This window comes from Homarus americanus, unplaced genomic scaffold (genome assembly GCF_018991925.1).
Source record: "Homarus americanus isolate GMGI-L3 unplaced genomic scaffold, GMGI_Hamer_2.0 scaffold41366, whole genome shotgun sequence".
Taxonomy (NCBI): Eukaryota; Metazoa; Arthropoda; class Malacostraca; order Decapoda; family Nephropidae; genus Homarus; species Homarus americanus.
In genome coordinates this window covers 6,886,053-6,912,236 of record NW_024723541.1, presented here as the reverse complement: position 1 = coordinate 6,912,236, position 26,184 = coordinate 6,886,053, and the positions used below count along the sequence as shown (strand labels likewise).

The following is a 26,184-nucleotide window of genomic DNA, read 5'->3' as shown; positions in this document are numbered from 1 at the left end:
GGTGTGAGTATGTTGAGCCTGAGGGCATAGTACCAGATTTCGTCTGTTGGTACATATATTCTTTCTCCTATCTCCATATTAATATTTAAATAAATTTTGTATTTGTATATTGTGTCTATTATTTACCTACAGTATCTAACGTTATTTCTTCCCTATTACTTGATACTATCATTACATATACCCACGAGCCTCCTCTCGTCACGCTACCAATGGTTATAAGTATTAGAGTAAAGAAAAATGTTATAAGAGGCACGGCCCTTATACTGAAAGTCAACAGTGCCTTACCATCAACACTCATAAAGGATTGTATAAGTTCAAAAGGTTGCCTTGTGGAGTTAAAAGTGCACCAAAGTCTTCCCAATGTGTTATGTTTTCAGGATGATGTCCTTATTGTTGATAGTGACATCCAAAATCATGTCAAAACCCTAGCCACAGTATTCGAAAGATTGTTGGCACACAATGTCAGGCTCAACAAGAGCAAATGTTCATTCCTAGCTAAAGAAGTAACTTATCTTGGCTACAAAGTGAATGCAGAAGGGCTGAGACCTGTAGAAGATAAAGTAAGAACCATAGTAAATTTATTTGCTCCCAAAAAATGTCAGTGAATTGAAAGCTTTCCTGAGTATGATACAGAATTATTCAAGGTTCTTGAGTGGACTTTCATCAGTTTTAGCCCCTCTGCATGAACTGTTAAAGAAAAGGATTCCATGGAAATGGAACAGTGCAACTCACAAGTCATTTGAAGATTGTAAAGCTGCTCTGTCTAGTACAGATGTTTTGGTCCACTATGATACCAGTAGAACACTAAAGCTTGCTTGTGATGCATCAGGCTATAGATTAGGTGCTGTCATAAGTCACATAGTGGATAACGGTGAAGAAAGACCCATTGCATGCCTCGAGAACTCTTACCCAAAGCGAGAAAAAATATTCACAAATACAGAAAGAGGCTTTGTCTATCATATTTGGAGTAAAGAAATTTCACCAGTATTTATATGGTAGGAATTTTGTCTTAATAACTGATCACAAGCCTCTCTTGGCAATTTTGGGTCCTAAATCACCTGTTCCTACACTTGCTGCAGCAAGAATGCAGAGATGGGCTGTGATATTGTCTGCATATGACTATGAGATACAGTACAGACGTTCAGAGGATCATTCCAATGCAGATGCTTTGTCCAGGTTGCCATGTAGTGGATCAAATGATGGTGTAGAGCCTAAGGTTTATGCTGTAACCATGTTAGCAGAAGATTTTCCAGTCACCTCCAGAATGATTGCTCATGAAACTAGGAAAGATTTTGTGTCAGGAAGAGTCCTGGATTATACAGTCAGCCCTCACTTTACGCGGTTAATGTAACCCACAGGGTACCGCGGAAAGTGAGAAACGCGTAAAGTGAATAACATAACATATGGGATTAATTGAAATAGAGACCGGGCCGACCCCCAAACTCCACTTTTTGACGACACACAACTATGTTGTAGTAAAAATATTATCTTAACTTTATGATAGTATGCACACACAATTAATAATTAAGAGAAATATCAATAATATTAGGTTTTTTAACACTTACATTAGTAGAAAAGATGGCTGGGCACACAGGGATGGGCGGTTGGTTCCGAGGCAGAGGGCACATTATTGGCCCTCACTTGTATCAATTGTATCACTATCCACCACAGAGGCTTGCAGGGCCTCTTTGTCAAACCCCCCAAAATCCATATAAGTCCATATCCTCACCATAATTATCACTATCACTGACTTGGGTTGGCTGTGGTGGGTGGCGGGTGAAGAACTGGTAATGTTTTGATGACTGGGCGACCTTGTGCGCACCATGTTCGCGCCGCTTACACAACATGGCGGATGGCGGGAGGTTTGGATCCAAAAATGGCCCGGCTTGCCAGCCGCTCTCCGCGTAAAGGGGTACACGCACCGCGGAATGTGAGCATCCTGGGTTCCGGCAGGGCACCGCGTAAACGTGGAAACGCGGAATGTGGGACCGCGTAAAGTGAGGGTTGACTGTACACTAAATGGATGGCCAGAGATTTGTCCATCCTTAGACTTTCAACCGTATCATTTGAGGAGATGTCAATTATCAGCACAACAGGGATGTGTGTTGTGGGGTATGATAGTGTTAATTCCACAGTGTTTTAGAGGGCAAATTTAGAATGAACTGCATTTTGAACATCCAGGTATTTGTGCTATGAAAGCATTGGCCAGAAGTTTTGTGTGGTGGCCTAAACTGGATGGTGAAATAGAAATTATGGTACGTGAGTGCTGTTTGACAGAATGTTAGTAGTATGCCACCCAGCACACCTTTGAAAACCTGGAAATGGCCTACCCGTCCCTTCCAAAGAGTACACATTGACTTCTGTGATAAGGGAACAGACAAATTTCTTGTATTAATTGACAATAATTCAAAGTGGATTGATGTTAAGCACATGTACAGTACTAATGCTGGTAGCACCATTGATGAATTAAGATTAATATTTGCTGAACATGGAATACAAGAAGAGGTAGTACCTGACAATGGTCCTCCATTCCAATCATTAGAGTTTAAAAACTTCATGAGACTCAACGGTGTAAAGCATGTACTGACCCCACCCTATCATCCTGCCTCTAATGGTGCAGCTGAGAGATCAGTTAGAATTGTAAAGGAAGCACTTTCCAAGCAGGTAATTCAAGGAACTGTAGGAAAATCAATGAAACACAGACTAGCAAATTTCTTACTCAGATACAGAACCACACCACATAGTGTGACAGGATGTACTCCTGCAGAGTTAATGATGAAGAGACAGTTGAGAACAAGATTAAGTTTAGTAAAGCCAAGTCTGTTTGAAGTTGTAGAGAGGAAACAAGCTCAACAAAAGATGTATCATGATAAGAGTTCCAGTGAAAGAGTGTTCAAGGTAACTGATAGGGTGAGAGTTAAGAACATGGCTAAAGGTTATGGTACTGTACATGCAAAGTGGATAACTGATGTTATTGAAAAGGTATGTGGATCTAGGACATAGTTAGTGAAATGTGGTAACTCTTTGAGATATGTTCATGTGGATCACATCATTCAGGCACATGACGAGATGAATGTAGCACCAGAACATGGTGATAAACTTGACAGTTGCAGATGATCATCATGGTGATGAGGTCAAAGATGATGTTTCCCAGCATCCACTCACTGTGTCAACTGACTGTAGTGATGATACGTCTGTCACTGATAATGCAAAGAGTGCAAGTGAAACCCCTGTAAAACTTGATGGAGGGAATAGCCACAAGAACACAAGAATGGAGGAAACTGCAGCAGGCCTATTGGCCCATACTGGGCAGTCCCATTTACACCCAACCCCTTTTGCTCATATAAGCATCCAACCTATGTTTGAAGCTATCCAGCATATTCAAGTTAATGATGATACTTGGCAACTTGTTCCATTCATCCACTACTCTGTTTCCAAACCAGTGTTTACCAATTTTGCGCCTAAATCTAAATTTGTCTAATTTAAAACCATTGTTACGAGTTCGCTCCTGGTTGGATAGTTTGAGTACCTTTGTAATGTCCCCTTTGTTTAGCCCTGACTTCCATTTATACACCTCTATCATGTCGCCCCTCGCTCTACATCTCTCGAGGGAGTGCAAATTAAGATGCTTTAACCTGTCTCTGTATTCAAGGTTCCTAATGCCCGGGATTAGTCTTGTCATTCTCCTCTGGATTCTTTCCAAGGATTCTATATCCATTCTGTAATACGGTGACCAGAACTGCAATGCGTAATCCAGGTGAGGTCTCACAAGCGCAAGATATAATCTTAAGATGACCTCGCTAGTCTTGTAACTAACACTCCTTTGTATGAACCCAAGTACTTTATTAGCCTTGTTACGAGCAAAAACACATTGTTTACTTGGCTTAAGATTCCTACTTATCATTACTCCTAAATCTCTCTCACAGTCGGATTTCTCAATGGCATCGTTGTTCATCTGGTATCTGGTTTCCCTGTTTACGTCTCCTATACTGAGTACTTTACATTTGTCCACATTGAATTTCATCTGCCATTTTTCAGACCATTCGAAAAACTTGTTTAGATCTTCCTGTAGTTTTGCGGAGTCCTCGTCAGATTAATTACACATCCTATTTTAGTGTCATCAGCAAATTTACTTATGTTGCTGTCTATGCCGATATCTATGTCATTTATGTATATAATAAATAATAATGGTCCAAGTACTGAGCCTTGGGGAACTCCACTAGTGACGTTGCTCCAATGGGATTTAGTGCCGTTAATGCTCACTCGCTGTTTCCTGTCCTGTAACCATGCCCTAATCCATTTTAGAATATTACCTTTAATGCCATGTGCTTCTACCTTTCTTATTAGTCTTTCGTGGGGGACTCTGTTGAAGGCTCTGCTTAAGTCGAGATATACCATACCATAATTGTGCCCCTCGTCCACAGATTCAAAAACTGATGAAAAGAATGTGAATAGATTAGTTAGATCAAACAGAGTTAGGAGACCTGTAAGTTTTGTTTATTTAGGATTTGTAGCAGCCATGCTTTCTTTTGAAAGGGAGAAACAGTGTTATATATGTGTATGTTTATATGCTGCCTTTATTGATTATATATACATTATATATTATGTTACTTTTTACCAAAGTTAGAATGTGTTTAGGCCTGTGTAATCATGAATGTGTTTGACACGTGGTACGACAACAATAACAATAAACCACCTGAGTAAGAGTCAGCATGTGGCTTCTCATTCTCCCATTAAATCATGTAAGATACCTGAGCTACATTAATGACTTATAAAATAATAATTACTTTTGTTATTCTAATTACTCACCTTGTGACATTTTATGACAATTTATGGTGTTTTTGTGAATGTACTAAAGTAGTTAAAAAAAGTTAGTTTCCAATGCAGAGAAAAACTGCAAGTGATGTTTTCTATGTTTACTACATCATGGTTTAATAAGGGTTGTTTCCTACTCTACCATTACAGCTCCTTCAACTATTGTGCATAATTTGTGTTATAACTTCATATTACTACAGTACTGTATATTACGGAAGCTTCCCTGTTTTCCCCTACAATTATTGTACTTCCACAGCAAATTGTCACAATTTACTTTTTTCTCCCACTTTTAAATGAGTGATTTATCTAAACTGCAGTGGCCAGCTCTACAAGTACTGTACCTGACCCTGACCCTTACTCAGCTTGAAGTTCTTGTCTGGCTCAAGCTGGCAGCAGTCACTCACGAAGCTTCACATAATTTTTTGGCCCCAACTTCCTCCCTCTATCTCACTGTGAGAAACTTCAGATTGTGGTGGTAGTGTTGCTGGTGGCTTCAACGAGGGGAGAGTCCAGGTCATACTGAGTAAACTGCACCAAAATGACCACTTGAGTGATCAAGAACTGTAGCAACTGCAGGAGGAGCACAAGAAGTAGATCTTTACTTGAAAGTCTGGTTAGGTTAGGTTGGGTTAGGTTAGGTTAAGGAAGGCAAGGAAAGATGAAGGTGGGTCCCATACACTTGATGGGCCATTGGGGACAGTGTGGACACAGCACACTTTATACTCAGGGTAAGGTACATGAAGAGGTAAGGTGAATGGCACTGCACCTTACTGCTTTCGCTTCCACAACTGTCAATTTAGGTACCCATTTACAGGTGGGTGCATTATTAGGACATGGGGGAAGCACTATATCCACTCAGCCACCACACCACATAAGGTAGGGCTAAAATGGCTGAAATAAGTAAGTGGTGCAGGTTGGATATAGATCAATGGACAGTTATGGGATTATATCTAGTTCTGAAATTATGTCTGCGAAGCTTAATGGAAGTGCAGCTGTAACATTGAATGAATGGAAGCAAGTGGGGAAGTCTTTGTATGTGTGCTTCAGTTTGATTCTCTCACTCTAATATAACAGCAAAAGGCTTGAAGGAATGAAAGAAAAAAATATTATTATTACTGTAATTATCAAACATTTAACCTTGAAGTAATATTTACATTCCACAAGTTGGGAAGGGTCAGGTTGATGAAGTCATTAACGGTGAAGACCAAAGGTGCGGTGAGAAGGTCCCGCCGGATACCACTCACCTGCCAATAACAGGAATAACTCAAATATTAGTTTCAGAGTAGAGTAAACAGTTTACAGTCGCCCTTCTCCTTCAAGAACATTCCTAATTGTACATCTTCCCACACCAATTGTTTGGAGGTGATCAAAACTCACATACTCTCTTGACAGACACACATCCAAATTGACCAAAAATGGCTCTTTGGTTTTTGGTCCAACCATTTTTCCTTTCATCTATTTTTTTGCAAAAAAATTAAAAATTGGGCCTCACATGGACTGCTGTTCTCACACTGTGGAGGTGCATCCTCTTCACTCCTATACATCATACAAGCCAAAGTCATATGCCATATCTGATCCAACCTTCACTAAATATCCGACATTCAGCATTAAATCTTTCTTTACTCCAATGTTACTGCAACATTTAAACCAAAACCTCTGACCTATTTCAGCCCATATGCTCTAGTGGCTACTTTACTGTTTGTCAGCAACACTCTTGAAACACTAAATATACTGTACAGCAAAACATGCTTCTTCTTCTTCTCAACTTATATTCCTTGTACAGGTGTATCTCATAACAGTATTTGTTGTATTTGTTTTCTTCCCAAAACAAATAAAAATTTCCACTCTTGTAAACCATCATCTTTTTGCGATCAGTGAATCAACCAATCTAATGCCATCTTTCCGTCACTTGATACCTTATGTCTACATACAGTCTAACCAACAGTAATTGGGAACCTGGATGTTAATCGATTTGCGGATCGTGTTCCTGGGTAATGGTTAGCCAGTGCAGTTGGCGAGCTGTTCGGTTTTCTCGGACTATTCCTTGACATGGGTCACTCAGGGTGTGGTTGTTGAGTTGGCAACAGCTTCTATGCCTTAAACAAATTCACACCTAAGTGGCCCTTGGGTTGACCATCCTTGTTACACAAGGGACAACCATTATTATACCAAAAGGGGACGATTTGGCTCCTTACATGCCTTGCCATCTCCATATAATCTGGAGCTCTCCTAGTACAAAACATGCAGGCCGATTCTTACATCTTTAAACTACTGTACAGTAATCATTTTTTGTATTACCACAAACATGAGGCAGAAGAGAAGCTCTGCTTGATTTGCAGCACATCACTGATTTTCACTCCCAGCAGTGTACCTACCAACAGTAAGACCCCTGAGAAGTGAGCGACCTTCTGTACAACAAGCTGACAAGTGACATAAGGAAGTGTAATAGCTGCTCAATGTGGCACTGTTGACTCATTTATCTTTCCTCTTTACATTCTTAAAGTTGACATGAATTTCTCCCATACACACACTACCACATCAGGGCTGTCCTTACCTCCCGAGAATACTGATCGTGCCCTTCACCCTTGCCCTGAAGAAGATGAATGGTTGCGTTTCCCTGGAATCACAGAGAAAATTTCATACAGTAAATCCTGCAACTCCATACAGTAGCTACAAACAATCCAAAATCTAGAACAAATACACTTATTTATTGTTACATCTTGTTATATCTTAAAAGTGGAAAATCAAAATGCCTGCTGCAATTTCTAAAAGGTTCTTCTTAACTGAAGATGTCGGAATGCACCTAACTGGTTGAATTTGATCAGAGTATTTTTTTTTATAAAATTAACATCAAATTACAGTAAAGGTACACTGAAACTCAAACTTAACTAGAGGCATTAACTGAGCACCCACTGCCATATAACACTGGTGACCAAGGAAGAAGGTGAAGATGAACTGAATGATGGCAATGAGGACCAGGGTATATCTTATCCAGGTGTTTTCCCACATCACTGCCACCTGTGGTTGCTCCAGGCTCAGGTAGCCAATGGCCAGTGAATAACACAGGTAGGTGCTTGTCCGCAATAACTGAGGCATGATCCCAGTCTTCATCAGGTCCTCAGTACCATTACACAACCCCCTACCATGGAAAAATGGAGAGGAAGAAACAGTCAGCACGGGGGTTTCTTAACCTTTAGGTTAAACAAATGATCTCAAAAGGTTAAACCACTGTAATCAGTTAAACTATTATCGTTAATGAGTTAAAATCAGTGTGTAAAGTACTAAAATAAGTATGCACCTTTAAATAGTGTTCAAGAAGTGCTGAATGTGTACAAATGGTTCTCAATAAAGCTATGGATAAAAACATTAGTAACTCATTGTCAGGTAAACATAACAGTTCTTATTACCTGAGCTATAACCAAAGAATTTGGTTTACATCTTGTTGTCCAGTTTATCATCCTCAGCTACATGCATTAACTAAGGTTAAAGTACGTAGTGACTACAATGGATTGGTTTTGAACCCGGTCTTCTCTGGGAGTAATGGGCCATAGGTACGGCCTTCAGGCAAAATATATCACATACCTGGCCTGCATGACAAGCTTCCTGGAAGTCTGGAGACAGCAGAGATCAGAAGACTGGAGGGCATAGGAGAGAGTGGCATTGGCAGAGTGGAGTTGGTGTGTGTGGTGAGCCAGCAACACCCACAACACACTTATCATGACGTTCTCCATACCTGAGAAATGTGCTGCCATTCCCTGTAACATGGTTACTAGTTATCCTCTCACTCACACTGAGGTAAATATCAAAAGTAATCCATGTTTAGGGCATTTTAATATAAAGTGGGGTGTTTTTACTTAACTTGTGTGTGTGGGTGTGTGTATGTGCACGCACACACACACACAGGGTGGTGAAATGCATCTAGTGTAGCAGCATTATGTTAGAGCACTGCTTGCTCCCTCTCGCTTTCAGCTACCACTGCTGGCTAGCCCTTGTGGCGAACATGGAATCAACTTGCATAAGTCTTCCCCTGCCAGTACAGTGAGTTCTTCCATAACGCGTGTTTTGACAACGCGAATTGGCTCTAACGCGATTAATGAATAGAGGAACAATATTTGTAAAACGTGAACGCGTTTGCTCTTACGCGATTCCACTCGAACGGTTGTTGTGGCTTGGCGCGGGGTTATGCAGTGTTTACAGTTCACGTTCGACATCATATGTTCAATTGAGTTATGTGTTTTGTTTGTAAAGAATTGCAGAAATAATTTATGTAATATTTATGTATACAGTATACCTGTACAGTATATGTAAATTGTAAAATTTTAAATAAGAGAGAAAAACAAAATACGTAGCGTTTTAGACCCGCGCGCTCTGTTTACACTACACCATCAGTCTGAAACACGTGTGAAGTTTTTAAGTGTCCTCAGTGATTTCTGATTACTGTTTCTCCAATTTTGTGACTATGGAAAAGAAGAATATCTCCGGGAAGCGTTCTGGTGATCGCATTTCCGGTGGTGATCGTAAAAGAAAGGCTATAACACTTGAAGAAAAGCTTGATGTTGTCAATCGTTTTGAAAATAAAGAAAGAACATGTGATATTGTGCGTGCAACGGGAATAAAGGAATCTACTTTACGCACCATTAGAGACAATGCAGCAAAGATTAAAGCAAGCTGTATTGCTGGGAAAACCTTGAGTGCTAGCAAAAGTGTGAGATCACGGCCAAAGGAACTTGAGGAGATGGAATGGCTTCTAAGTGTTTGGATAGAAGATCAAACGAAAAAGCGATCTGGGACCAGCTTCCTCACCATTAAAGAGAAAGCCTTATCAATATATGAGGACCTAAAGAAAAACTGCACCTGATAATGATGATACTGTTGATGAGGATGACAACTGTCAACTCCTGTCTGCATGACTCCTCAACTTCAACATCAACCTTCTCCCCCATCAAGTTATATTCATATATTTTCAAGGTAAAGTGTAACATTTACTGTATGATTTCATTATTAGATATGAATGTAACATTTATTTATACTGTGCTATCCTTTGTGTTAGGCTAACTACTAAATTTTTTTCGATTTCGAGTAATCTGCACCTAACCCTATTTTCTCCATAAGCCCTGTTATTTCTATTACGCGAATTTCTATAACACGATGTTTTACAAGAACACAACTATCGCGTTATAGCAGAACTGACTGTACACAGCCTCTTCACCATCAAGACTCCTGCTGTGCCTCCTTGTGGCAACACAAAGTAACTGGGAACCTCGTGGGTCAGGGCTAGATCAGCAGGGGATCTCGGAGTAGCAGTGGGCCCCAGAGGGACGGCGCATAGGCTCAATGGCATGTGAACACGTCCTGGCGCCTACCAACCACTGGCCCACTGCCTTGCGGATTAACCTTGGCAGGTACAAGGCTACAGGAGTAAACCCCGAACAAAAAATCTAGGGTGGAGCCCCGGATCAGGCACACATGCTTACAGAGCTCCAACAAGACCCCCAACGGCAGTGTAGGAGGAAGAGGTGACCACAGTGGAAACCCAACGGCTACACCGGCAAACGAAGGCAATGCATGATGGACAGGCTCCTAAGGTGAAAACCAACAAACTGGGCAATCTGCAGTCCATTGGAAGATGTGTGGTTGCAGCCTGCGCTCCTGCCTCACCACATAAATCAACTCACGCGCCGCCATCATCCAGTTCATCATACACCTGATCGTTATCAAAACCCCCTATACCCCCCAAAAGTCCAATGGCGACGGGAACAGAGATGACTACCAGGAGTCTGAAGTCACAACTCTGCACATGGGCGGCACAGATAAGATGGTCGTTTATGCACTGGGATCTAGGAAGCAGTGCAGTCCGGTCCTGTCTGTGTGACTGAGCAGTTCTTCCGAGGAGCCACTCTGCTCACCCCACATGGGAAGGGGGCTAGAAAAGGTGCCCTAAACATAACCTGGCTAAAAACCAACCTGACTGTGCAACCACACCCAGTAAGGTCATTCTTATGCAGTCAAAAACACTACCAAAATCACAGATCCAAACAAAAACAAACAATACAACCTCTTATGGTCACTGCATGGAATGTCAGAAACCTTCTCAATACTGACACAAATGCCGGTCCTGAAAGAAGAACTGCCCTTGTGGCAAAAGAGCTGGCTAGGTACAACATCGACATAGCAGCCATCAGTGAGTCCCGGCTCCCAAGATGAGGGCCAACTCACAGAACAGGTGTCTGGCTACACCTTCTTCTGGAAGGGTAAGCCTGCTGTGGAGAGAAACCGCATTTATGGAGTTGGCTTTGCCATCCGCCAACGTATCCTACACAGGCTAACTGAAGTACCTATTGGGATCAACGAGCACCTGATGATGCTTCGAGTCCCACAGAATCACTTACGTCATGATTTCTTCATCAGTGCATATGCCCCCCAACACTAGATGCAGAGGATGACATCAAGGAGGCCTTTTACGCCGACCTCGACAGAGTGCTAACCTCTATCCCCAGAGAAGACAAGGTTGTGCTCCTTAGCAACTTCAATGCCACAGTTGACAGAAATGCTAACATTTGGCAGGGAACTATAGGGTAAATGGACTAGGCAAGCGTAATCCCAATGGCTTACTCCTCCTCAGCAAGTGTGCAGCTCATAACCTAACTATGACCAATATCTTGTTAGGCAGGCCGACAAGTTCAAAGGTTCGTGGCAACACCCACGCTCCAAACACTGGCATCTGATTGACTACATCATTGTCAGAGAAAAAGATTGCCGAGATGTCATCACCCAGGCCATGCGTTGCTCAGACTACTGTGACACTGATCATCAACTCGTCAGATCCAAGCTCTCACTTCACGTCGACTCAAAACGGCGAAGGCAAACACCCTGTAAAAGAGGTTTTAATACTAAGCGCCAGGAGGATCCAATGGTAACACATGCTTTCAGAGACCAGCTCGAACATGGGCTTATAACCAACCCAACAGCAAACAACGGGAATTCCAGTGTCGAATGGGATACTCTTAATACTGTTATGACAAAAACCTGCAGAGAGACCATCGGCCAGATCAAAAGAATACACCAGGACTGGTTTGATGAAAATGACCCGGCAATCAATGTACTCATCAATGATAAATGTGCTGCTTTAACTGACTGACAGAACAACCCTCAGTCTAGGAACAAAGCTGATACCTTCCACAAGAAGAAAGCGTTGGCCCAGCGGGAACTTCATAACCTGAAGAACGACTGGTTTAGAAATAAAGCATGTGAAGCACAAAAATTTGCAGATCAGCACAAGATGTGCGAATTTTTCAATTCCACCAAAATGTTTTATGGGCAAATCACTTGTGGCATAGTCCCCCGTGGCTCATCTGATGGTAACTCCACAATTAAAGACAATGAAGGCCTCCTTCAGCGTTGGGAATAGCACTGCCATTCACTGCTCAACCGAAAAACTGATGTGGATGTCCTGACTACCCAGCAGGTTCCTCAGCATCCAGAGCTGACCCACCTCAGCTATCCTCCATCCCTGCTTTACACGGTTTCGGTTTCACTTTCCACGATTTCTCGATTTCTCATTTACTCATTTACGCGGTACCTTGCCAGAACCGGACTTTCACTTTCCGCGGTGCATCTACTCATATATGCGTGAAGTATAATTTATTTATTTATTTTTTTTATTTAGTTCATAAAATTCATACAAATTACCCTGCCAGAATATAATTTACATTGCTGGAATTCTTACAATATGATGATCATTTTGAATATAAACATCATGGATTTTGCATTAGACATACAAATTTTAGATCTAATGTAATAATTTGGTTTACACAAAGCAAATATTTTATCATTTGTGCAAAATATATGAAGTTTACATTCAAAATATTCCCTGACCTGCAAGGAATCTAGAAATGTCAATTATATTATCCTAACTTTAGTCTAGGTTATTATTTATTACAAAAAATGTAAATATACTATTTTCTCCCAATCTCTTCTCTGGTAGGAAGGGAGGGAGGGAGAGTGGAGGTGGGGAATTTTTATTGACAGATGGTGTCCTTGAAGAATATTTCTTTGTTTATTTACTGAAGATATTTGTTTTAGCTCATAAAATTCATACAAATTACCCGGCCAGAATATAATTTACATTGCTGGAATTCTTACAATATGATGATCATTTTGAATATAAACATCATGGATTTTGCATTAGACATACAAATTTTAGATCTAATGTAATAATTTGGTTTACACAAAGCAAATATTTTATCTTTTGTGCAAAATATATGAAGTTTACATTCAAAATATTCCCTGACCTGCAAGGAATCCAGAAATGTCAATTATATTATCCTAACTTTAGTCTGAGGTATTATTTATTACTAAACGTTAAAATCTAGTGGTTTCACCCAAACATTTCTCAGAGAGGTAGGAGCTAGTGAGCTGGGAAGAGGGGGTGGGGGGATTTGAGTCCATTATTTGAATGGACATTAACCTGGCGACTGTATTTCTCTTAAATATTAATTGTGTGAGCATACCATCATAAAATTTAGATGTTATTTTTACTACAACATAGGTATTGTGTCGGAAAAAGTAGAGTTTGGGGGTCAGGCCAGTCTCTATTGGAATTAATCCCATATGTTCTGTTGTTCACTTTACGCGGTTTTCACTTTCCACGGTACCCTGTGGGTTCAATTGACCGCGTAAATCAGGGTACTACTGTATATATATATATAAATATATATATACTCTGTATATATATATATATATATATATATATATATATATATATATATATATATATATATATATATATATATATATATATATATATATATATATATATATATATATATCTACAGTGGGGTATGCGATAACGAATCTAATTGGTTCTAGAACCTTCTTCGTTATAGCATTCGTTCGTTATAGGATTAATACGTTCCAAATACAACCACTTAACACTGAAAAATATAATATAAAATTGTAAAAATTGTATAAAAGTGCATAAATATGCATCTAAACCCCTGAAATAAAGAATATCATTAATACTTGTAATAAAGAAACAATAAATTAAAAAAAAAAAAGATTTTTTTTTTTTTAAATAATGTTCGTTGTAGGAGTTTCGTTCGTTATAGCATTCTCAATTTTAAAGGTAAAACCATTCATTATAGGAATAATCGTAGTAGGTTCCGTTCGTTATAGCATACCCCACTGTATATATACAGCTAGACCCCGACTTACGACTGCTTGGACTTACAACCGTCGGGACTTACGACCGCCGCAGTTGTGACCATTTTTTTTTTTTTCAAATGACTCACGCATTTTCTATACTGAAACGTTTCCAGTTAATGTAGTCTCCATGTATAATTAGAAAATTATGGGGGCCCCGTGTGCATTCAGCTGACTACATTAAAGGTAAGTGCTTAGTCACACTGTATCCATTCCTCATAATTTATTACTTTTACTGTACTGTCTTTCATTGTAGATTTTTTATTTTAAAAAAAAATTGATTTTTTTTTTTATCTATGTTGGACTTACGACCATTCGGACTTACGACCTGGATTTGGGTCCCTAACCCCGTCGTAAGTCGGGGTCTAGCTGTATACGGACTAAAAATGAAGTGTGTGTGTGTATATATATATATATATATATATATATATATATATATATATATATATATATATATATATATATATATATATATATATATATATATATATATATATATATATATATATATATATATATATATATATATATATATATATATATATATATATATATATATATATATATATATATATATATATATATATATATATATATATATATATATATATATATATATATATATATATATATATGTTGATAACTACAAGGAAAGAAGAAAACACGAAGTTCCCAAGCGCTTTCGTGTAATTCACATCTTCAGGGGTGAGTACAGACATATACCTAGATCACGCCAAGACCTGGCTATTTCCATTTGCATATATATATATATATATATATATATATATATATATATATATATATATATATATATATATATATATATATATATATATATATATATATATATATATATATATATATATATATATATATATATATATATATATATATATATATATATATATATATATATATATATATATACAGTTAACCCTCACTTTACGCGGTTAATGTAACCCGGAGGGTCCCGCGTAAAGTGAGAAACGCGTAAAGTGAATAACATAACATATGGGATTAATTGAAATGGAGTCCGGGCCGATCCCCAAACTCCAATTTTTGACGACACACACCTATGTTGTAGTAAAAATATTATCTTAACTTTATGATGGTATGCACACACAATTAATAATTAAGAGAAATATCAATAATATTAGGTTTTTTAACACTTACATTAGTAGAAAAAATGGCTGGGCACACGGGGATGGGCGGTTGGTTCCGAGGCAGAGGGCAGATTATTGGCCCTCACCTGTGTCACTTGTATCAATTGTATCACTCTCCACCACAGAAGCTTGCAGGGCCTCTTTGTCAAACTCCCCAAAGTCCATATAAGTCCATATCCTCACCATAATTATCACTATCACTGACTTGGGCCGGCTGTGGTGGGTGGCGGGTGAAGAACTGGTAATGTTTTGATGACTGGGCGACCTTGTGCGCACCATGTTCGCGCAGCTTACACAACATGGCGGATGGCGGGAGGTTTGGATCCAAAAATGGCGCGGCTCGCCAGCCGCTCTCCGCGTAAAGGGGTACACGCACCGCGGAATGTGAGCATCCTGGGTTCCGGCAGGGCACCGCGTAAACGTGGAAACGCGGAATGTGGGACCGCGTAAAGTGAGGGTTAACGCACGCACGCACGCACGCACGCACGCACGCACGCACACACACACACACACACACACACACACACACACACACACACACACACACACACACAGGTGCTCCCCGACTTACGACGGGGTTAGGGACCCAAATCCAGGTCGTAAGTCCTGGTAAGTCCGACATAGATAAAAAAATAAAAATAAAAAAATAAATAAAATTAAAAAAAAATTTAAAAAAAAAAAATTAAAAATCCACAATGATATACTGTACAGTACACTAAACGTAATAAATAATGAGGAATGGATACAGTACAGTAAAAGTAATAAATAATGAGGAATGGATACAGTGTGACTGAGCACTTACCTTAAATGTAGTCAGCTGAAAGCACAGGATACATGGAGACTATATTATTTGGAAGAAGCAGAAGAGGAGACAGGGCTGGGTGGGTCATCAATGTCGCTTTCTTCAGACAGGTTTATGTGCTGTGGAAACTTGCTGGTTGAAGGTATAGGATCATCTTGAGGGAGTGAAGAGACAGCACTGGTGGGGCGTGAGGAGACAGCACTGGGGGACTTCTTGAAATAGATGTCCAATTTAGACTGCACAGTTTGCTTTTTCTTTTCATTATAAATTTCTCTGCAGCAAGCAAGTGCATCTTGGATCATTCTGTCAACTTTGGCATAATGCTCATAATTTTGATCCATGCAAATGCCTCTGCCATATGTTTCACGGAAAACTTTTTGGGGGGTGCAGGTTCTTCTTCTACATTTTGTCTCTCTTCTTCCTCTGCAAATTTCTGTGCATCTAGTTCAATAAGATCCTCGTTAGTGAGCTCTTCTGCTACACTTTCAACCAACTGTCCAACTGTCATGGTCACGTTGACTGCTAATCTATCTAACTAATGATTCTTATTAAACTCCACGACAGCAAAACATGAGTGGGTTAGCGACCCCTGAGAAGACGTGTTTTTCCCCATAGACGCTACACTTGTGTTTCCCTCCCAGAGTCCCGCCTTTGTGAAGACAGTTATCAATGCGTTGTTTATTCCACTTTCTCCTGGGAAGCTCAATCTTGAATTAGTCTGTGTAAATCAACTAATTCGCCAGACCTTTGTCAACTGAGGGTCATCTTTGAATGACTAACAGTTAGAGTTGTTTGTAATTATTGTCATTGCGTGAGTAGCGATCACTGGCAACTCAGGGATATATATACCCGTGCATCACGCAGGACGAGCGTCCCTTGACACCCGCTCCAACATTTTTCTCCAGGTATGTTTTGTGTAGTCAATCAGTTTGATTCAGTCAATTGTAGTAAATATCAATGTTCATCAGTGTTCATGCTTTAACAGTTTAATTGTCATTAACCCAGTGTAAGAAGTAATATAACGTAAATACGTCTGTCGTTTCTAGACCGAGATTTGTAGTGTTTGTGTTGTCATGCTTCCGTCTCTTGACGCCCGCTCCAACATTTTTCTCCAGATCCAATTGTGACTCTTGGATCACTCGACAACTGCCCCGGATGTAGTAGAAACCCAGCAGGGATTGTATATGAAACGATGGCATCGATGCGGCCTGATTAATCTGCTCCACTGCCTCGTAGTGCCGACCCCAGACTCGCCATGTGTCTGGCTACCACCGACCATAACAACGGTCGTGAATCTCAGTGTTCTACCCTGGGACGCACCCTGGAAGTATATGTCCACAGAGAGTTTTGTAACATGTATGTTAGGGATAATTAGTTGGAAATAATTATCCCATGTTGGGTAGTGGACCTCTGTATCTGCTATTTTCAGTATTAACGAGTATGTTGAGTAAAGTCTTGTACTTGTACTGTAATGCCACGTACCACCAGTAGGTGTGAGAAGCAACGTAATGTACAATGAGTGCCATGTACTATGTATTGTGAGTAGGGCCAAGGAACTGGTCCTACTATGTAATATTGTAACACCAGTTAGGTTGTGTGCAGTAAGAGTGTAAGATCTGAGTAATTACTGTTGAGTAAAGTAAATAAGAAAATAAGTAACTAAGAAAATAAATAAAGAAAGTACTGAGTCTGCAATAAGCCCAGGAGTTGAGCCTGGTAGTTATAAATTAATAATATATCTTTTTCCCTTTGATTTCATATTAATAAATTTGTTCTTAGAGTATTTTAGGAGTATTCATTTCTCCCACAGTATTTTACCTTTATTTCCGTCCAAGTGACTTGATACCAGAATTACCATACCCACGTGCCTGGACCATCGACCATGCTATCAAAAGAATGACCATGCTACCAAAAGAATGACCATGCTACCAAACGAATGTCCATGCTACCAAAAGAATGTCCATGCTACCAAGAATATGTGACAACTGAGTAAGAGTAAGAACTAAGACAAGAGAAGTAACTCCAGCTGTTTACCTAACTCCACTATCTTGTTACTAATATCCGAAATAACTTCATTTTCATTAAATCCTTTGAAACTGTTCACATATCTTTTCAGGCTTTTCTTCCATATTCCATTCATGCAATGTTTTGTAACCTGATCCCATGCTGCACTAATGTTCTTTATACATGACAAAATGTTGTACTCCTTCCAAAACTCTCTGAGCGTTTTCTAACCTTCAGTAGCAGCAACAGCCTGAGCGAAGGTCGTGCGTAAATAATACGCTTTAAAGGCAGCAATAGCACCTTGATCCATGGGTTGGATGATAGAGGTAGTGTTAAGTGGAATGTACACTACCTTAGCATCAGGGTGCATGTCGTCCAGGTGTGGTGGGTGTCCCGGAGCATTATCCAAAATCAGTAAAATGTTGAATGGAATCTGTTGTTGCAGACACTACTCCTTGGCTCGTGGAATGAAACAAGTCATGAACCAATCTTCAAACAGTGCTAGGGTCATCCAGGCTTTCTTATTACTGCGATAAAACACTGGCAGTGTGTGCTTGCTGACATGTTTAAAAGCCCTGGGGTTCTCTGAATGATAGATCATGAAGGGCTTTAGCTTGAAACCAGCAACATTCCCCCCAACAGAAGTGTAATTCTGTCCTTGAATGCCTTGAATCCTGGCATTGTTTTCGCCTCTTTGTGGATGTATGTCTGCTCAGGCATGCGCTTCCACAATAATCCAGTCTCATCCACATTGAATATTTGCTCAGGCAAATAATTCCCTTCCACAATCACATCATCTAACTTCTCCTTAAAAGATTCGGCAGCACCAACATCGGCACTAGCTGCCTCTCCACTCACCTTAACAAACCACCCATGACTTCCTGTAAAAGTTTGATCACATTCATCTCTGCTCCTTCAGGCTTTGGAACAGGCTTCTTGCTTTAGCCTGAATGGTTAGAAGGCTTAAGGGTACACGCTTCTGTATCTGGTCTTCTATCCATATCACCAATAATTTTTCCATATCGTGAATAGGACCTTGTCTTCTCTTTGATATTATAGTTCCCTTTATAGGTGTTGTTCCTTTCACTACATCACGAATACGTTCCTTGTCCTTCAGAATAGTGGATATAGTCGAGTGTGAGAAACCTAGGTCACGTGAGATTGTTGCTACAGTTTTTCCATTCTCATGCTGTGTTATTATCTTCATTTTCATCTCAAAAGTAATTGCCTGTCTCCTTTTCTTTGGAACACCACCAGCACTCTCACTTTTACGCTTTCCAGTCATTATAAAGTCAATTAAATACGATAATAACGAAAGTTCACAGCGTGATCAGTATAAAATATGATAGCCAAACACCAACAAAGCGCTCCACTGAGTGAGTGTACCCACGAGGCGACCCGAGACGCGCCTCCCTCTCGCCCGGGACGGAAACGTTTCGGTATAGAAAATGCGCGCGTCATTTGAAAATATTTTTGGTCACGACGGTCGCAGTCATATGTCCCGACGGACATACGGTCAGTGCAGGTCGTAAGTACCAATGGACGTAAGTCGGGGAGGTCACACATATATATATATACAGTATATATATGTATATATATATATATATATACATATATATATATATATATATATATATATATATATATATATATATATATATATATATATATATATATATATATATATATATATATATATATGCAAGTAAATCACTGTAGGTGCGCGTGATCCAAGTAAGTGCTGATAACCACAAGTAAACAAGAAAACACATGTGCCTAGAGGTTGTTTCATTGTAGTTCCTCATGTACCAAGATTAACATTGACATTATTCTGGTGGGTGTGTCTTATAAGTAAGAAAAATACTTTTAACTGTAGGAAAAATCAACGTATTCACAGATTACTTCACTCATCTTCTGTTAAATACCAAGAAATTTTAACATTTTATTCAAAAAATTATGACGGATTTGATTTCATAAATGGAGAAAAGACTGATTGCAAACTGAAAATATCATAAGGTGGACGTGATGATAAACTGTTTCACTGTCCATGCAAATACAATATTAACTTTACTTTTGCAGGGGCGGATCCAGAAGGGGGGGGAGAGTCCTGAACCCTCACTTTCACAGAAAATTCCAATACTTTTTCTTTAATGCAGTATTGTACTCAGGCATTTTTGTATAGTATAAAGTAATTACTATTGACCTCAGAATATCTCTTAATATCAAGTGCACATGGCTTCAAACTGGCCTCAAAAGACCATGATATTGGTCAGATTTAAAAAGAGTTTCTGGGGGGCTTACAGCGCCCCCTCCCCCCTTTTGAGATGCCTGGATCCGCCCCTGTTTAGGGTTAGGTCGGATATAAATTTTGCTGGTTTAGTCCGCAGAAATATACCTAAATTGTAATACAGCCCAGGAGATGAGGAAAAAGTTGCCCATGCCTGTTGTAGGCCATGATAACTAAAATACTACAATACATGAGTAATATTCTTGACAGCCAGAATCTTTGATTCCCGAACTTTCTAATACTGTATCTGGAAAATAAAAATGAAATTATGAGAGATCCCAAGAACATCTCTCCGTTCCAGGCATTCAAATGAATTTCTGACCCATTGCATCACGGGCCGAGTGCATGGGTGGGCTAGCTGCATGGAGAATTCAGAGTGTGCAAGCGTTGTGATTGGTTGTTACTATCCTGGGACTACATGGCATGCCTATGAATGGCTGATTTATCTCAGAGTATCACCCTAAACTCTAGCATTATGACACATTCATTCCCTGCTGTCGTGGTACTGTACATTATAAACTTGTTTGCTCGCTCATTGTTGTTTTCGCATACAATCTGTGTTGTGTAGTAGAAACTCGTCATGATCTTTAATACAATGAATAGTTTATTATTATTATAAAAATGCTATACCTTTGGATTGTGAAATATTTATCCTGATGGTGATACAACCGAAAATAGATGCACCAATCAGAATTCCCATTACATACAGCCTGACTTCACCAAGTATTACCAGGTAAAATTGCAAGTATAACAGTCAGGGTGGAGTCAATGCATTTTTGGCTGACTGAACAGTATATTTTGATAATCAGTGTCTCAAATAGACAATTTACCATATAAAAGAAGAGAGTAGGTATATCTTTGGCTGGGAGGGCCCTCCTAGTGACATCCATCTGCAGGACAAGGTTGAAGAGGAAGAAAATCAGACCTAGCATCAGCACGAGGCAGGAGCGGTTATCCCTGAAGGCTGTGGGGTACTTTTCCATGGCTGCTAGGTGGGACTCAAACTCTCTGCGATGACTGATCACTGCCCACCAACCAAAGTACATCACTGATACAAAATATACACAAATAACAATCAGAGATTCTCAGAGATTCAAGTGGTATATTTCCCTTAATTTATTACAACTGGATATTTTCAAAGTTATGAGCCTGATTGAAAATTAGCACTTGTTGAATTAATAGGACAGAGATGTGTACACCATACATCCCACTGCATAAAACACTAGGGAGTAGGTAGTAGGCAGCTACGAAACCAGGGCCGGATTCAGGAGTGGGCAAAGTGGGCAGCTGCCCAGGGGCCTCCACAATCTGGGGGCCTCCACATATTACATCTGACCTTGGACTTAAAGAAGCCTATACATGTATTCTTGGACAGAACCATTATTTGAGTAGAGGTTTATCTGATTAATAATGCAAAGAATCATCTCTCTGTAATAACTAATATATTCTTTTCTGTGAAGTCTCTTGAAAATTTTTGACATGTGCGGTAGTAGCTATATCAGGGCTGGTCGACTTGAAACCACATGAATGACTCCAGTCATGTCTCACTTTTGTGTGTGTGTGTTGGGAATTTGTACACTATCAATAAATATACAGTTAATTAACAATTTCTCAATGTTCTAATTTCCTCAATATAACTGCATATGGCTTCAAAATTCTCCAAAGAAATGTTCAAATTTAAAAATTTTCCCGGGGGTCTTACAGCGACCCCCGGAACTCCCAGATGTTTAGGCTCGCTTAACTCGCCACCCTACCCTCTTGGGTAGTTATAATGAGGGGGTCCTCCACAAAGAGGCTGCCCCTGGGCCTCCACAGGTCTAAATCCGGCACTGTACGAAACAGGGAGGTACTAACGCCTGGGAAGATATTGGAAGCATAATGTGTTGTCTAATGGTAGACCCTGCTGCCATGTGGCATCACAAAAATTTTGACCAAGTCCCAGGTTGCTGATCTGACGATCTGCCTCGTTTACACACAATTGCAGGGTCTCAGGTGTTTCTTTTACTACTGACAACACAACATACATTTATCACTTTTGATCTTTTTTCTTTTTTTTTGGTATTTATTTATGGTATTTTATTATTATTATTATCATTATTATTTTATTTATAAATTTTAATTTTTTATTATAAATTTTATTTACAGTACTGTACTGTACTATGAATTAATATTATTAATTAAATTTTTGCCCCCCAGGCCCCAATGTGGGTCAGTGACCTGTGCCCGGGTGGGCTAATCCCCGTTAAAAAAATAACATACTGTACCTATAAGGGAGAACCATGAGGTGTAGGACAGGCTGTGGAGAATACCGGTACCTTCTGTGTCAGTGACGGGCTCTTGCTCCATGGCTGTGGCAACATAGAGCAATATTAGTATCAAGGAAGGATACCAAATACTGTACCTGTACAGAATTTACTGAAAATTTTTTGATGCTATCCACATATTCTTCTATTGTAGGAAGTTTTTTTATACACTGAGGGGGGGGGGGCAGACTCAATCATACCATAGATGGCCTTAGTCAACTAAAGACATTTTATTCTAAGAACTAACCAACTATATTTAGGTTATTCAATATAGTATAATGGGCCCAAATACCTGTACTCAAAACACCTCATAAATTACACACTCGGCGATGTTGTAGCCAACTTATGGTATTCAAACTTACAAACTATTGTATTAACAATATTATAAATCCCCCAGATTCAAATATATTTTGTGATACTGTTATAGTGTTATAGTATTGTAGAGTGAGTCTTCCTGCAGGCTATTCAGCCAATCACTTACGCTTTCAAATTGACAATGCAATGGTGTTCAACCCTAGCCACCTCCTTGTCATGGGGAACTTTAACTATTCCGACAATGACTAGAGAAATGAAACCACGCCAAATGACCTTAATAATCCTGCTAGCCTTTTTGTAAAACTCTAAGAGACAATTTTCTATTCCAAAATGTTAAAGATCCAACTCATTACAGAGGGGAGCAAACACCCAAATTGTTGGACCTCATCAGAAATAGACTGGGACTGAAAAGTGGCCCTGGACTTTCACCCAGACTGGCCCCCACAGCCAGCGAGCTGTATTTGGACAAATCCTAAGGTCAACAATAAGTACTTCATCCAATTGGTTCAAAAAGCCAAGGCCGTATCTAAGATTTATGTTGGGACGGGGTGGGAATCACAAGCTCTACAAGCCCAGAGGCAGAATGGGATAGTTTTTTTCATTTTGGAGGGTTTTGAATATGCCCTTTTATTGGACACATTGGACATTTAAGTATACTTTTTCGGAGTGAGAATTGTGAACTCTTGGAACAGTCTCCCAGAGAGTGTTGTGATGGCATCAAGTGTGAACTTTTTCAAGACCAGACTTGACCAACACTGGAGCAGATTCAGATACATTCGGGGCCAGTGCATTCCCATTACTTGCCAACAGTGTGTAACAGAGATATCACTAACCACCCAAGCAGTTAATGAACCAATCACAAGTTAAGGATATCAGCTGGCTGAGGGAATAAGATTTATTAACAGGTTTTAGCAATGCTGAAAGGGGTGAAAAAATGGAAGGATGTTTTATTTGGGAAACTGAACAACAAAACACCACAAAAATAAAAATAACACATAGGACTCAGATTTAAGTGTAGTGAATTTCATGGCTCGAGTACCAAGAGATGTTGGTAACGTTCAGAGAAAGTTCACTGACATAAGGACGTCCGTCAAGAAAAAAGCAGCCCAAGGACTTTATTTACCCTTCTTACCTATTTTCCACAAACAAAACAAAACTATTACTGTAGAACGTCAATTTAATGTGAGATAGCGTTCCAAGAGAGGTCGCTTTAAACCAAATTCGCACTACATACAAGTGTTGCTTCAATGGAATAATTTAGTTTGGTACTTGAGAGAAACACAAAATACTAAAAAAACTGACAGTCTACCCAGATGCACCTCAGTCCATCTCTAGAATAAACAAAACATTGTTTTTTGTAGTATTATGTTAAAACAAACAATCATAAATCAACACAGCTAAAATTAAGGAATGCAAAATGGTCTGTTTACTGGCTGGGAAGATTGGGGGAGGGAGGGAGGTGAGGTGATATGTTTGACAGTTGATGCCAAGGTCTAGTGCTTATTTATTTATCTGTCCTTAAGAGTGACTAATTTTTTCTCTTATAAAATGTCACTGAACTGACCTGGGAGAATATAATTAACATTGCTGAAATTCTGATAAGATAGTGATTAATTTGAATATAAACATGATATAGCTTGCATTAGACATACAAAGAACAAAAATATTTATCTCTCATGCAAAATATATGACGTTTATATTCAAATTATTCGTTGTCTTGCAAGGATTCTAGCAATGCAAATTATATTATCCTAACTTTAGTTTGTGACATTATATAAGATAAAAACTGTAAGCCTAAAACCCTGGCTGGGCAGATGGGGGGAGGGAGGAAGGGGAGGTGACAGTGACATGTTTGACAGTTGCGCCGAAGGTCTAGTGAAGTATTTATTTGTTTATTTATGTCCTTTAGAATGAGTTTTTGTATATTGTTTATAAAATGTTACAGAAGTGACCGGGAAGAATATAATTTACATTGCTGAAAATAAGATAGTGATTAATTTGAATATAGTCATGCTATAGTTTGCACTAGACAAAAATTTTAATAATTTAGTACAGTATTTTGAGTACATGTACAGTACAGCTTTGCCCTTAGGACAGTGTAGCGTGCCCAGAGAAACATTAGGTTCGAATTTTTATATATGACGCGCCAGATTGACTCGCGCAAAATAGGAAAGATTCGCTTTAAATTGAAACATTGTCTTTAACTGTGGGTGTCACTTTAAATCAATAATCTTAAATCGATTCGCATTAAATCGACGTTCTACTGTACTGTATATTTAAAAAAAAGATTACAACTGAAATTAAAATAAAAAGTTTATTTACAACTTGCAATAAAAAATTTCATATTCGCTACTTAACAAGTCAAGAAACTAGCAGCACAGTTTATAATAAAAAATATAATGAAAAGTACAAATAATAACAACAATTGGGTGTGAGTCGATACAGCCTATGAGACCTCTTCGTTATCCGCCCTAAAAAGGTGTCTAATTCCTCGCAATTTCACAGAGGAAATATGTACAACCTCAGCTATTGTTCATCACTTATATTAAGAGGGTCCAAAAGGTCTCAGTACCTCCTTTCACATCACAGAGCTCTATCTTTCAAAAACACCTGAAATGTACATCGATCAGCTCCATCTTCTGCTGAAGAAAAAACACAGCTGCAGTTTATAATATGATTTGTAACTGATTAGATTTTATCTTTTAATATTATTTTCCATTGAAATATTATACGAAACCTATTTTCTGCATTATTCTATGATATCCAAGCAACAGCTTTAATAAGGTTGATCATTACTTGGAAGGTACAACATGCCCTTCAAATTCCCTTTATGTGTTTGCCCTTAGAACAATTATTTTTTTTACCTGTATTGTATATATGCATGTGTGTGTGTGTAGACACACACACACACACACACACACACAAAACACATACAAATAAATAATAAAGGGACAATCCTCTCACAAATAATCAAAAACAAATATATTAAAAGTGTGAGTCTATCCTCAAGTCAACTACGTGCTTTATAATAACAAAGCACGGAGTGGACTTGAGGATAGACTGTCACATTTTTAAAACATTTGTTTCTGATTGTACAGCATATATACAATACAGGTAAAGGAAATTACTGTCTCTAGAATGAATGGCTCCCTGTCCTGGCCACAAAAATGCCAGTAACTTTAAAACTATCCTATGACATTCTTGAGCACAACCAGGGTGTCATCCGCGAGAAATCACAGTTCGCGAATTTTAAGGGCATGCTGTATATACTATTTATGCAATCTGTAAATATAA

At 39.1% G+C, this 26,184-nt stretch overlaps 1 protein-coding gene across 2 annotated transcripts in view; it reads right to left on the bottom strand.

Moving 5' to 3' along the window:
- Window positions 1–4,579: 4,579 nt before the first annotated feature.
- The window catches only part of LOC121863616, a 63,508-nt gene continuing 41,903 nt past the window's right edge, over window positions 4,580–26,184 (bottom strand). For both annotated transcript variants that reach the window (XM_042362354.1, XM_042362355.1), the window contains 7 exons: window positions 22,537–22,620; window positions 21,103–21,320; window positions 8,398–8,570; window positions 7,729–7,954; window positions 7,370–7,432; window positions 5,970–6,059; window positions 4,580–5,385 (listed from right to left, as the gene is read on the bottom strand). In XM_042362354.1, the coding sequence (XP_042218288.1) occupies window positions 5,278–5,385; window positions 5,970–6,059; window positions 7,370–7,432; window positions 7,729–7,954; window positions 8,398–8,570; window positions 21,103–21,320; window positions 22,537–22,620 (962 nt within the window). In that variant the 3' untranslated portion in view covers window positions 4,580–5,277. The remainder of the gene's footprint in view (window positions 5,386–5,969; window positions 6,060–7,369; window positions 7,433–7,728; window positions 7,955–8,397; window positions 8,571–21,102; window positions 21,321–22,536; window positions 22,621–26,184) is intronic.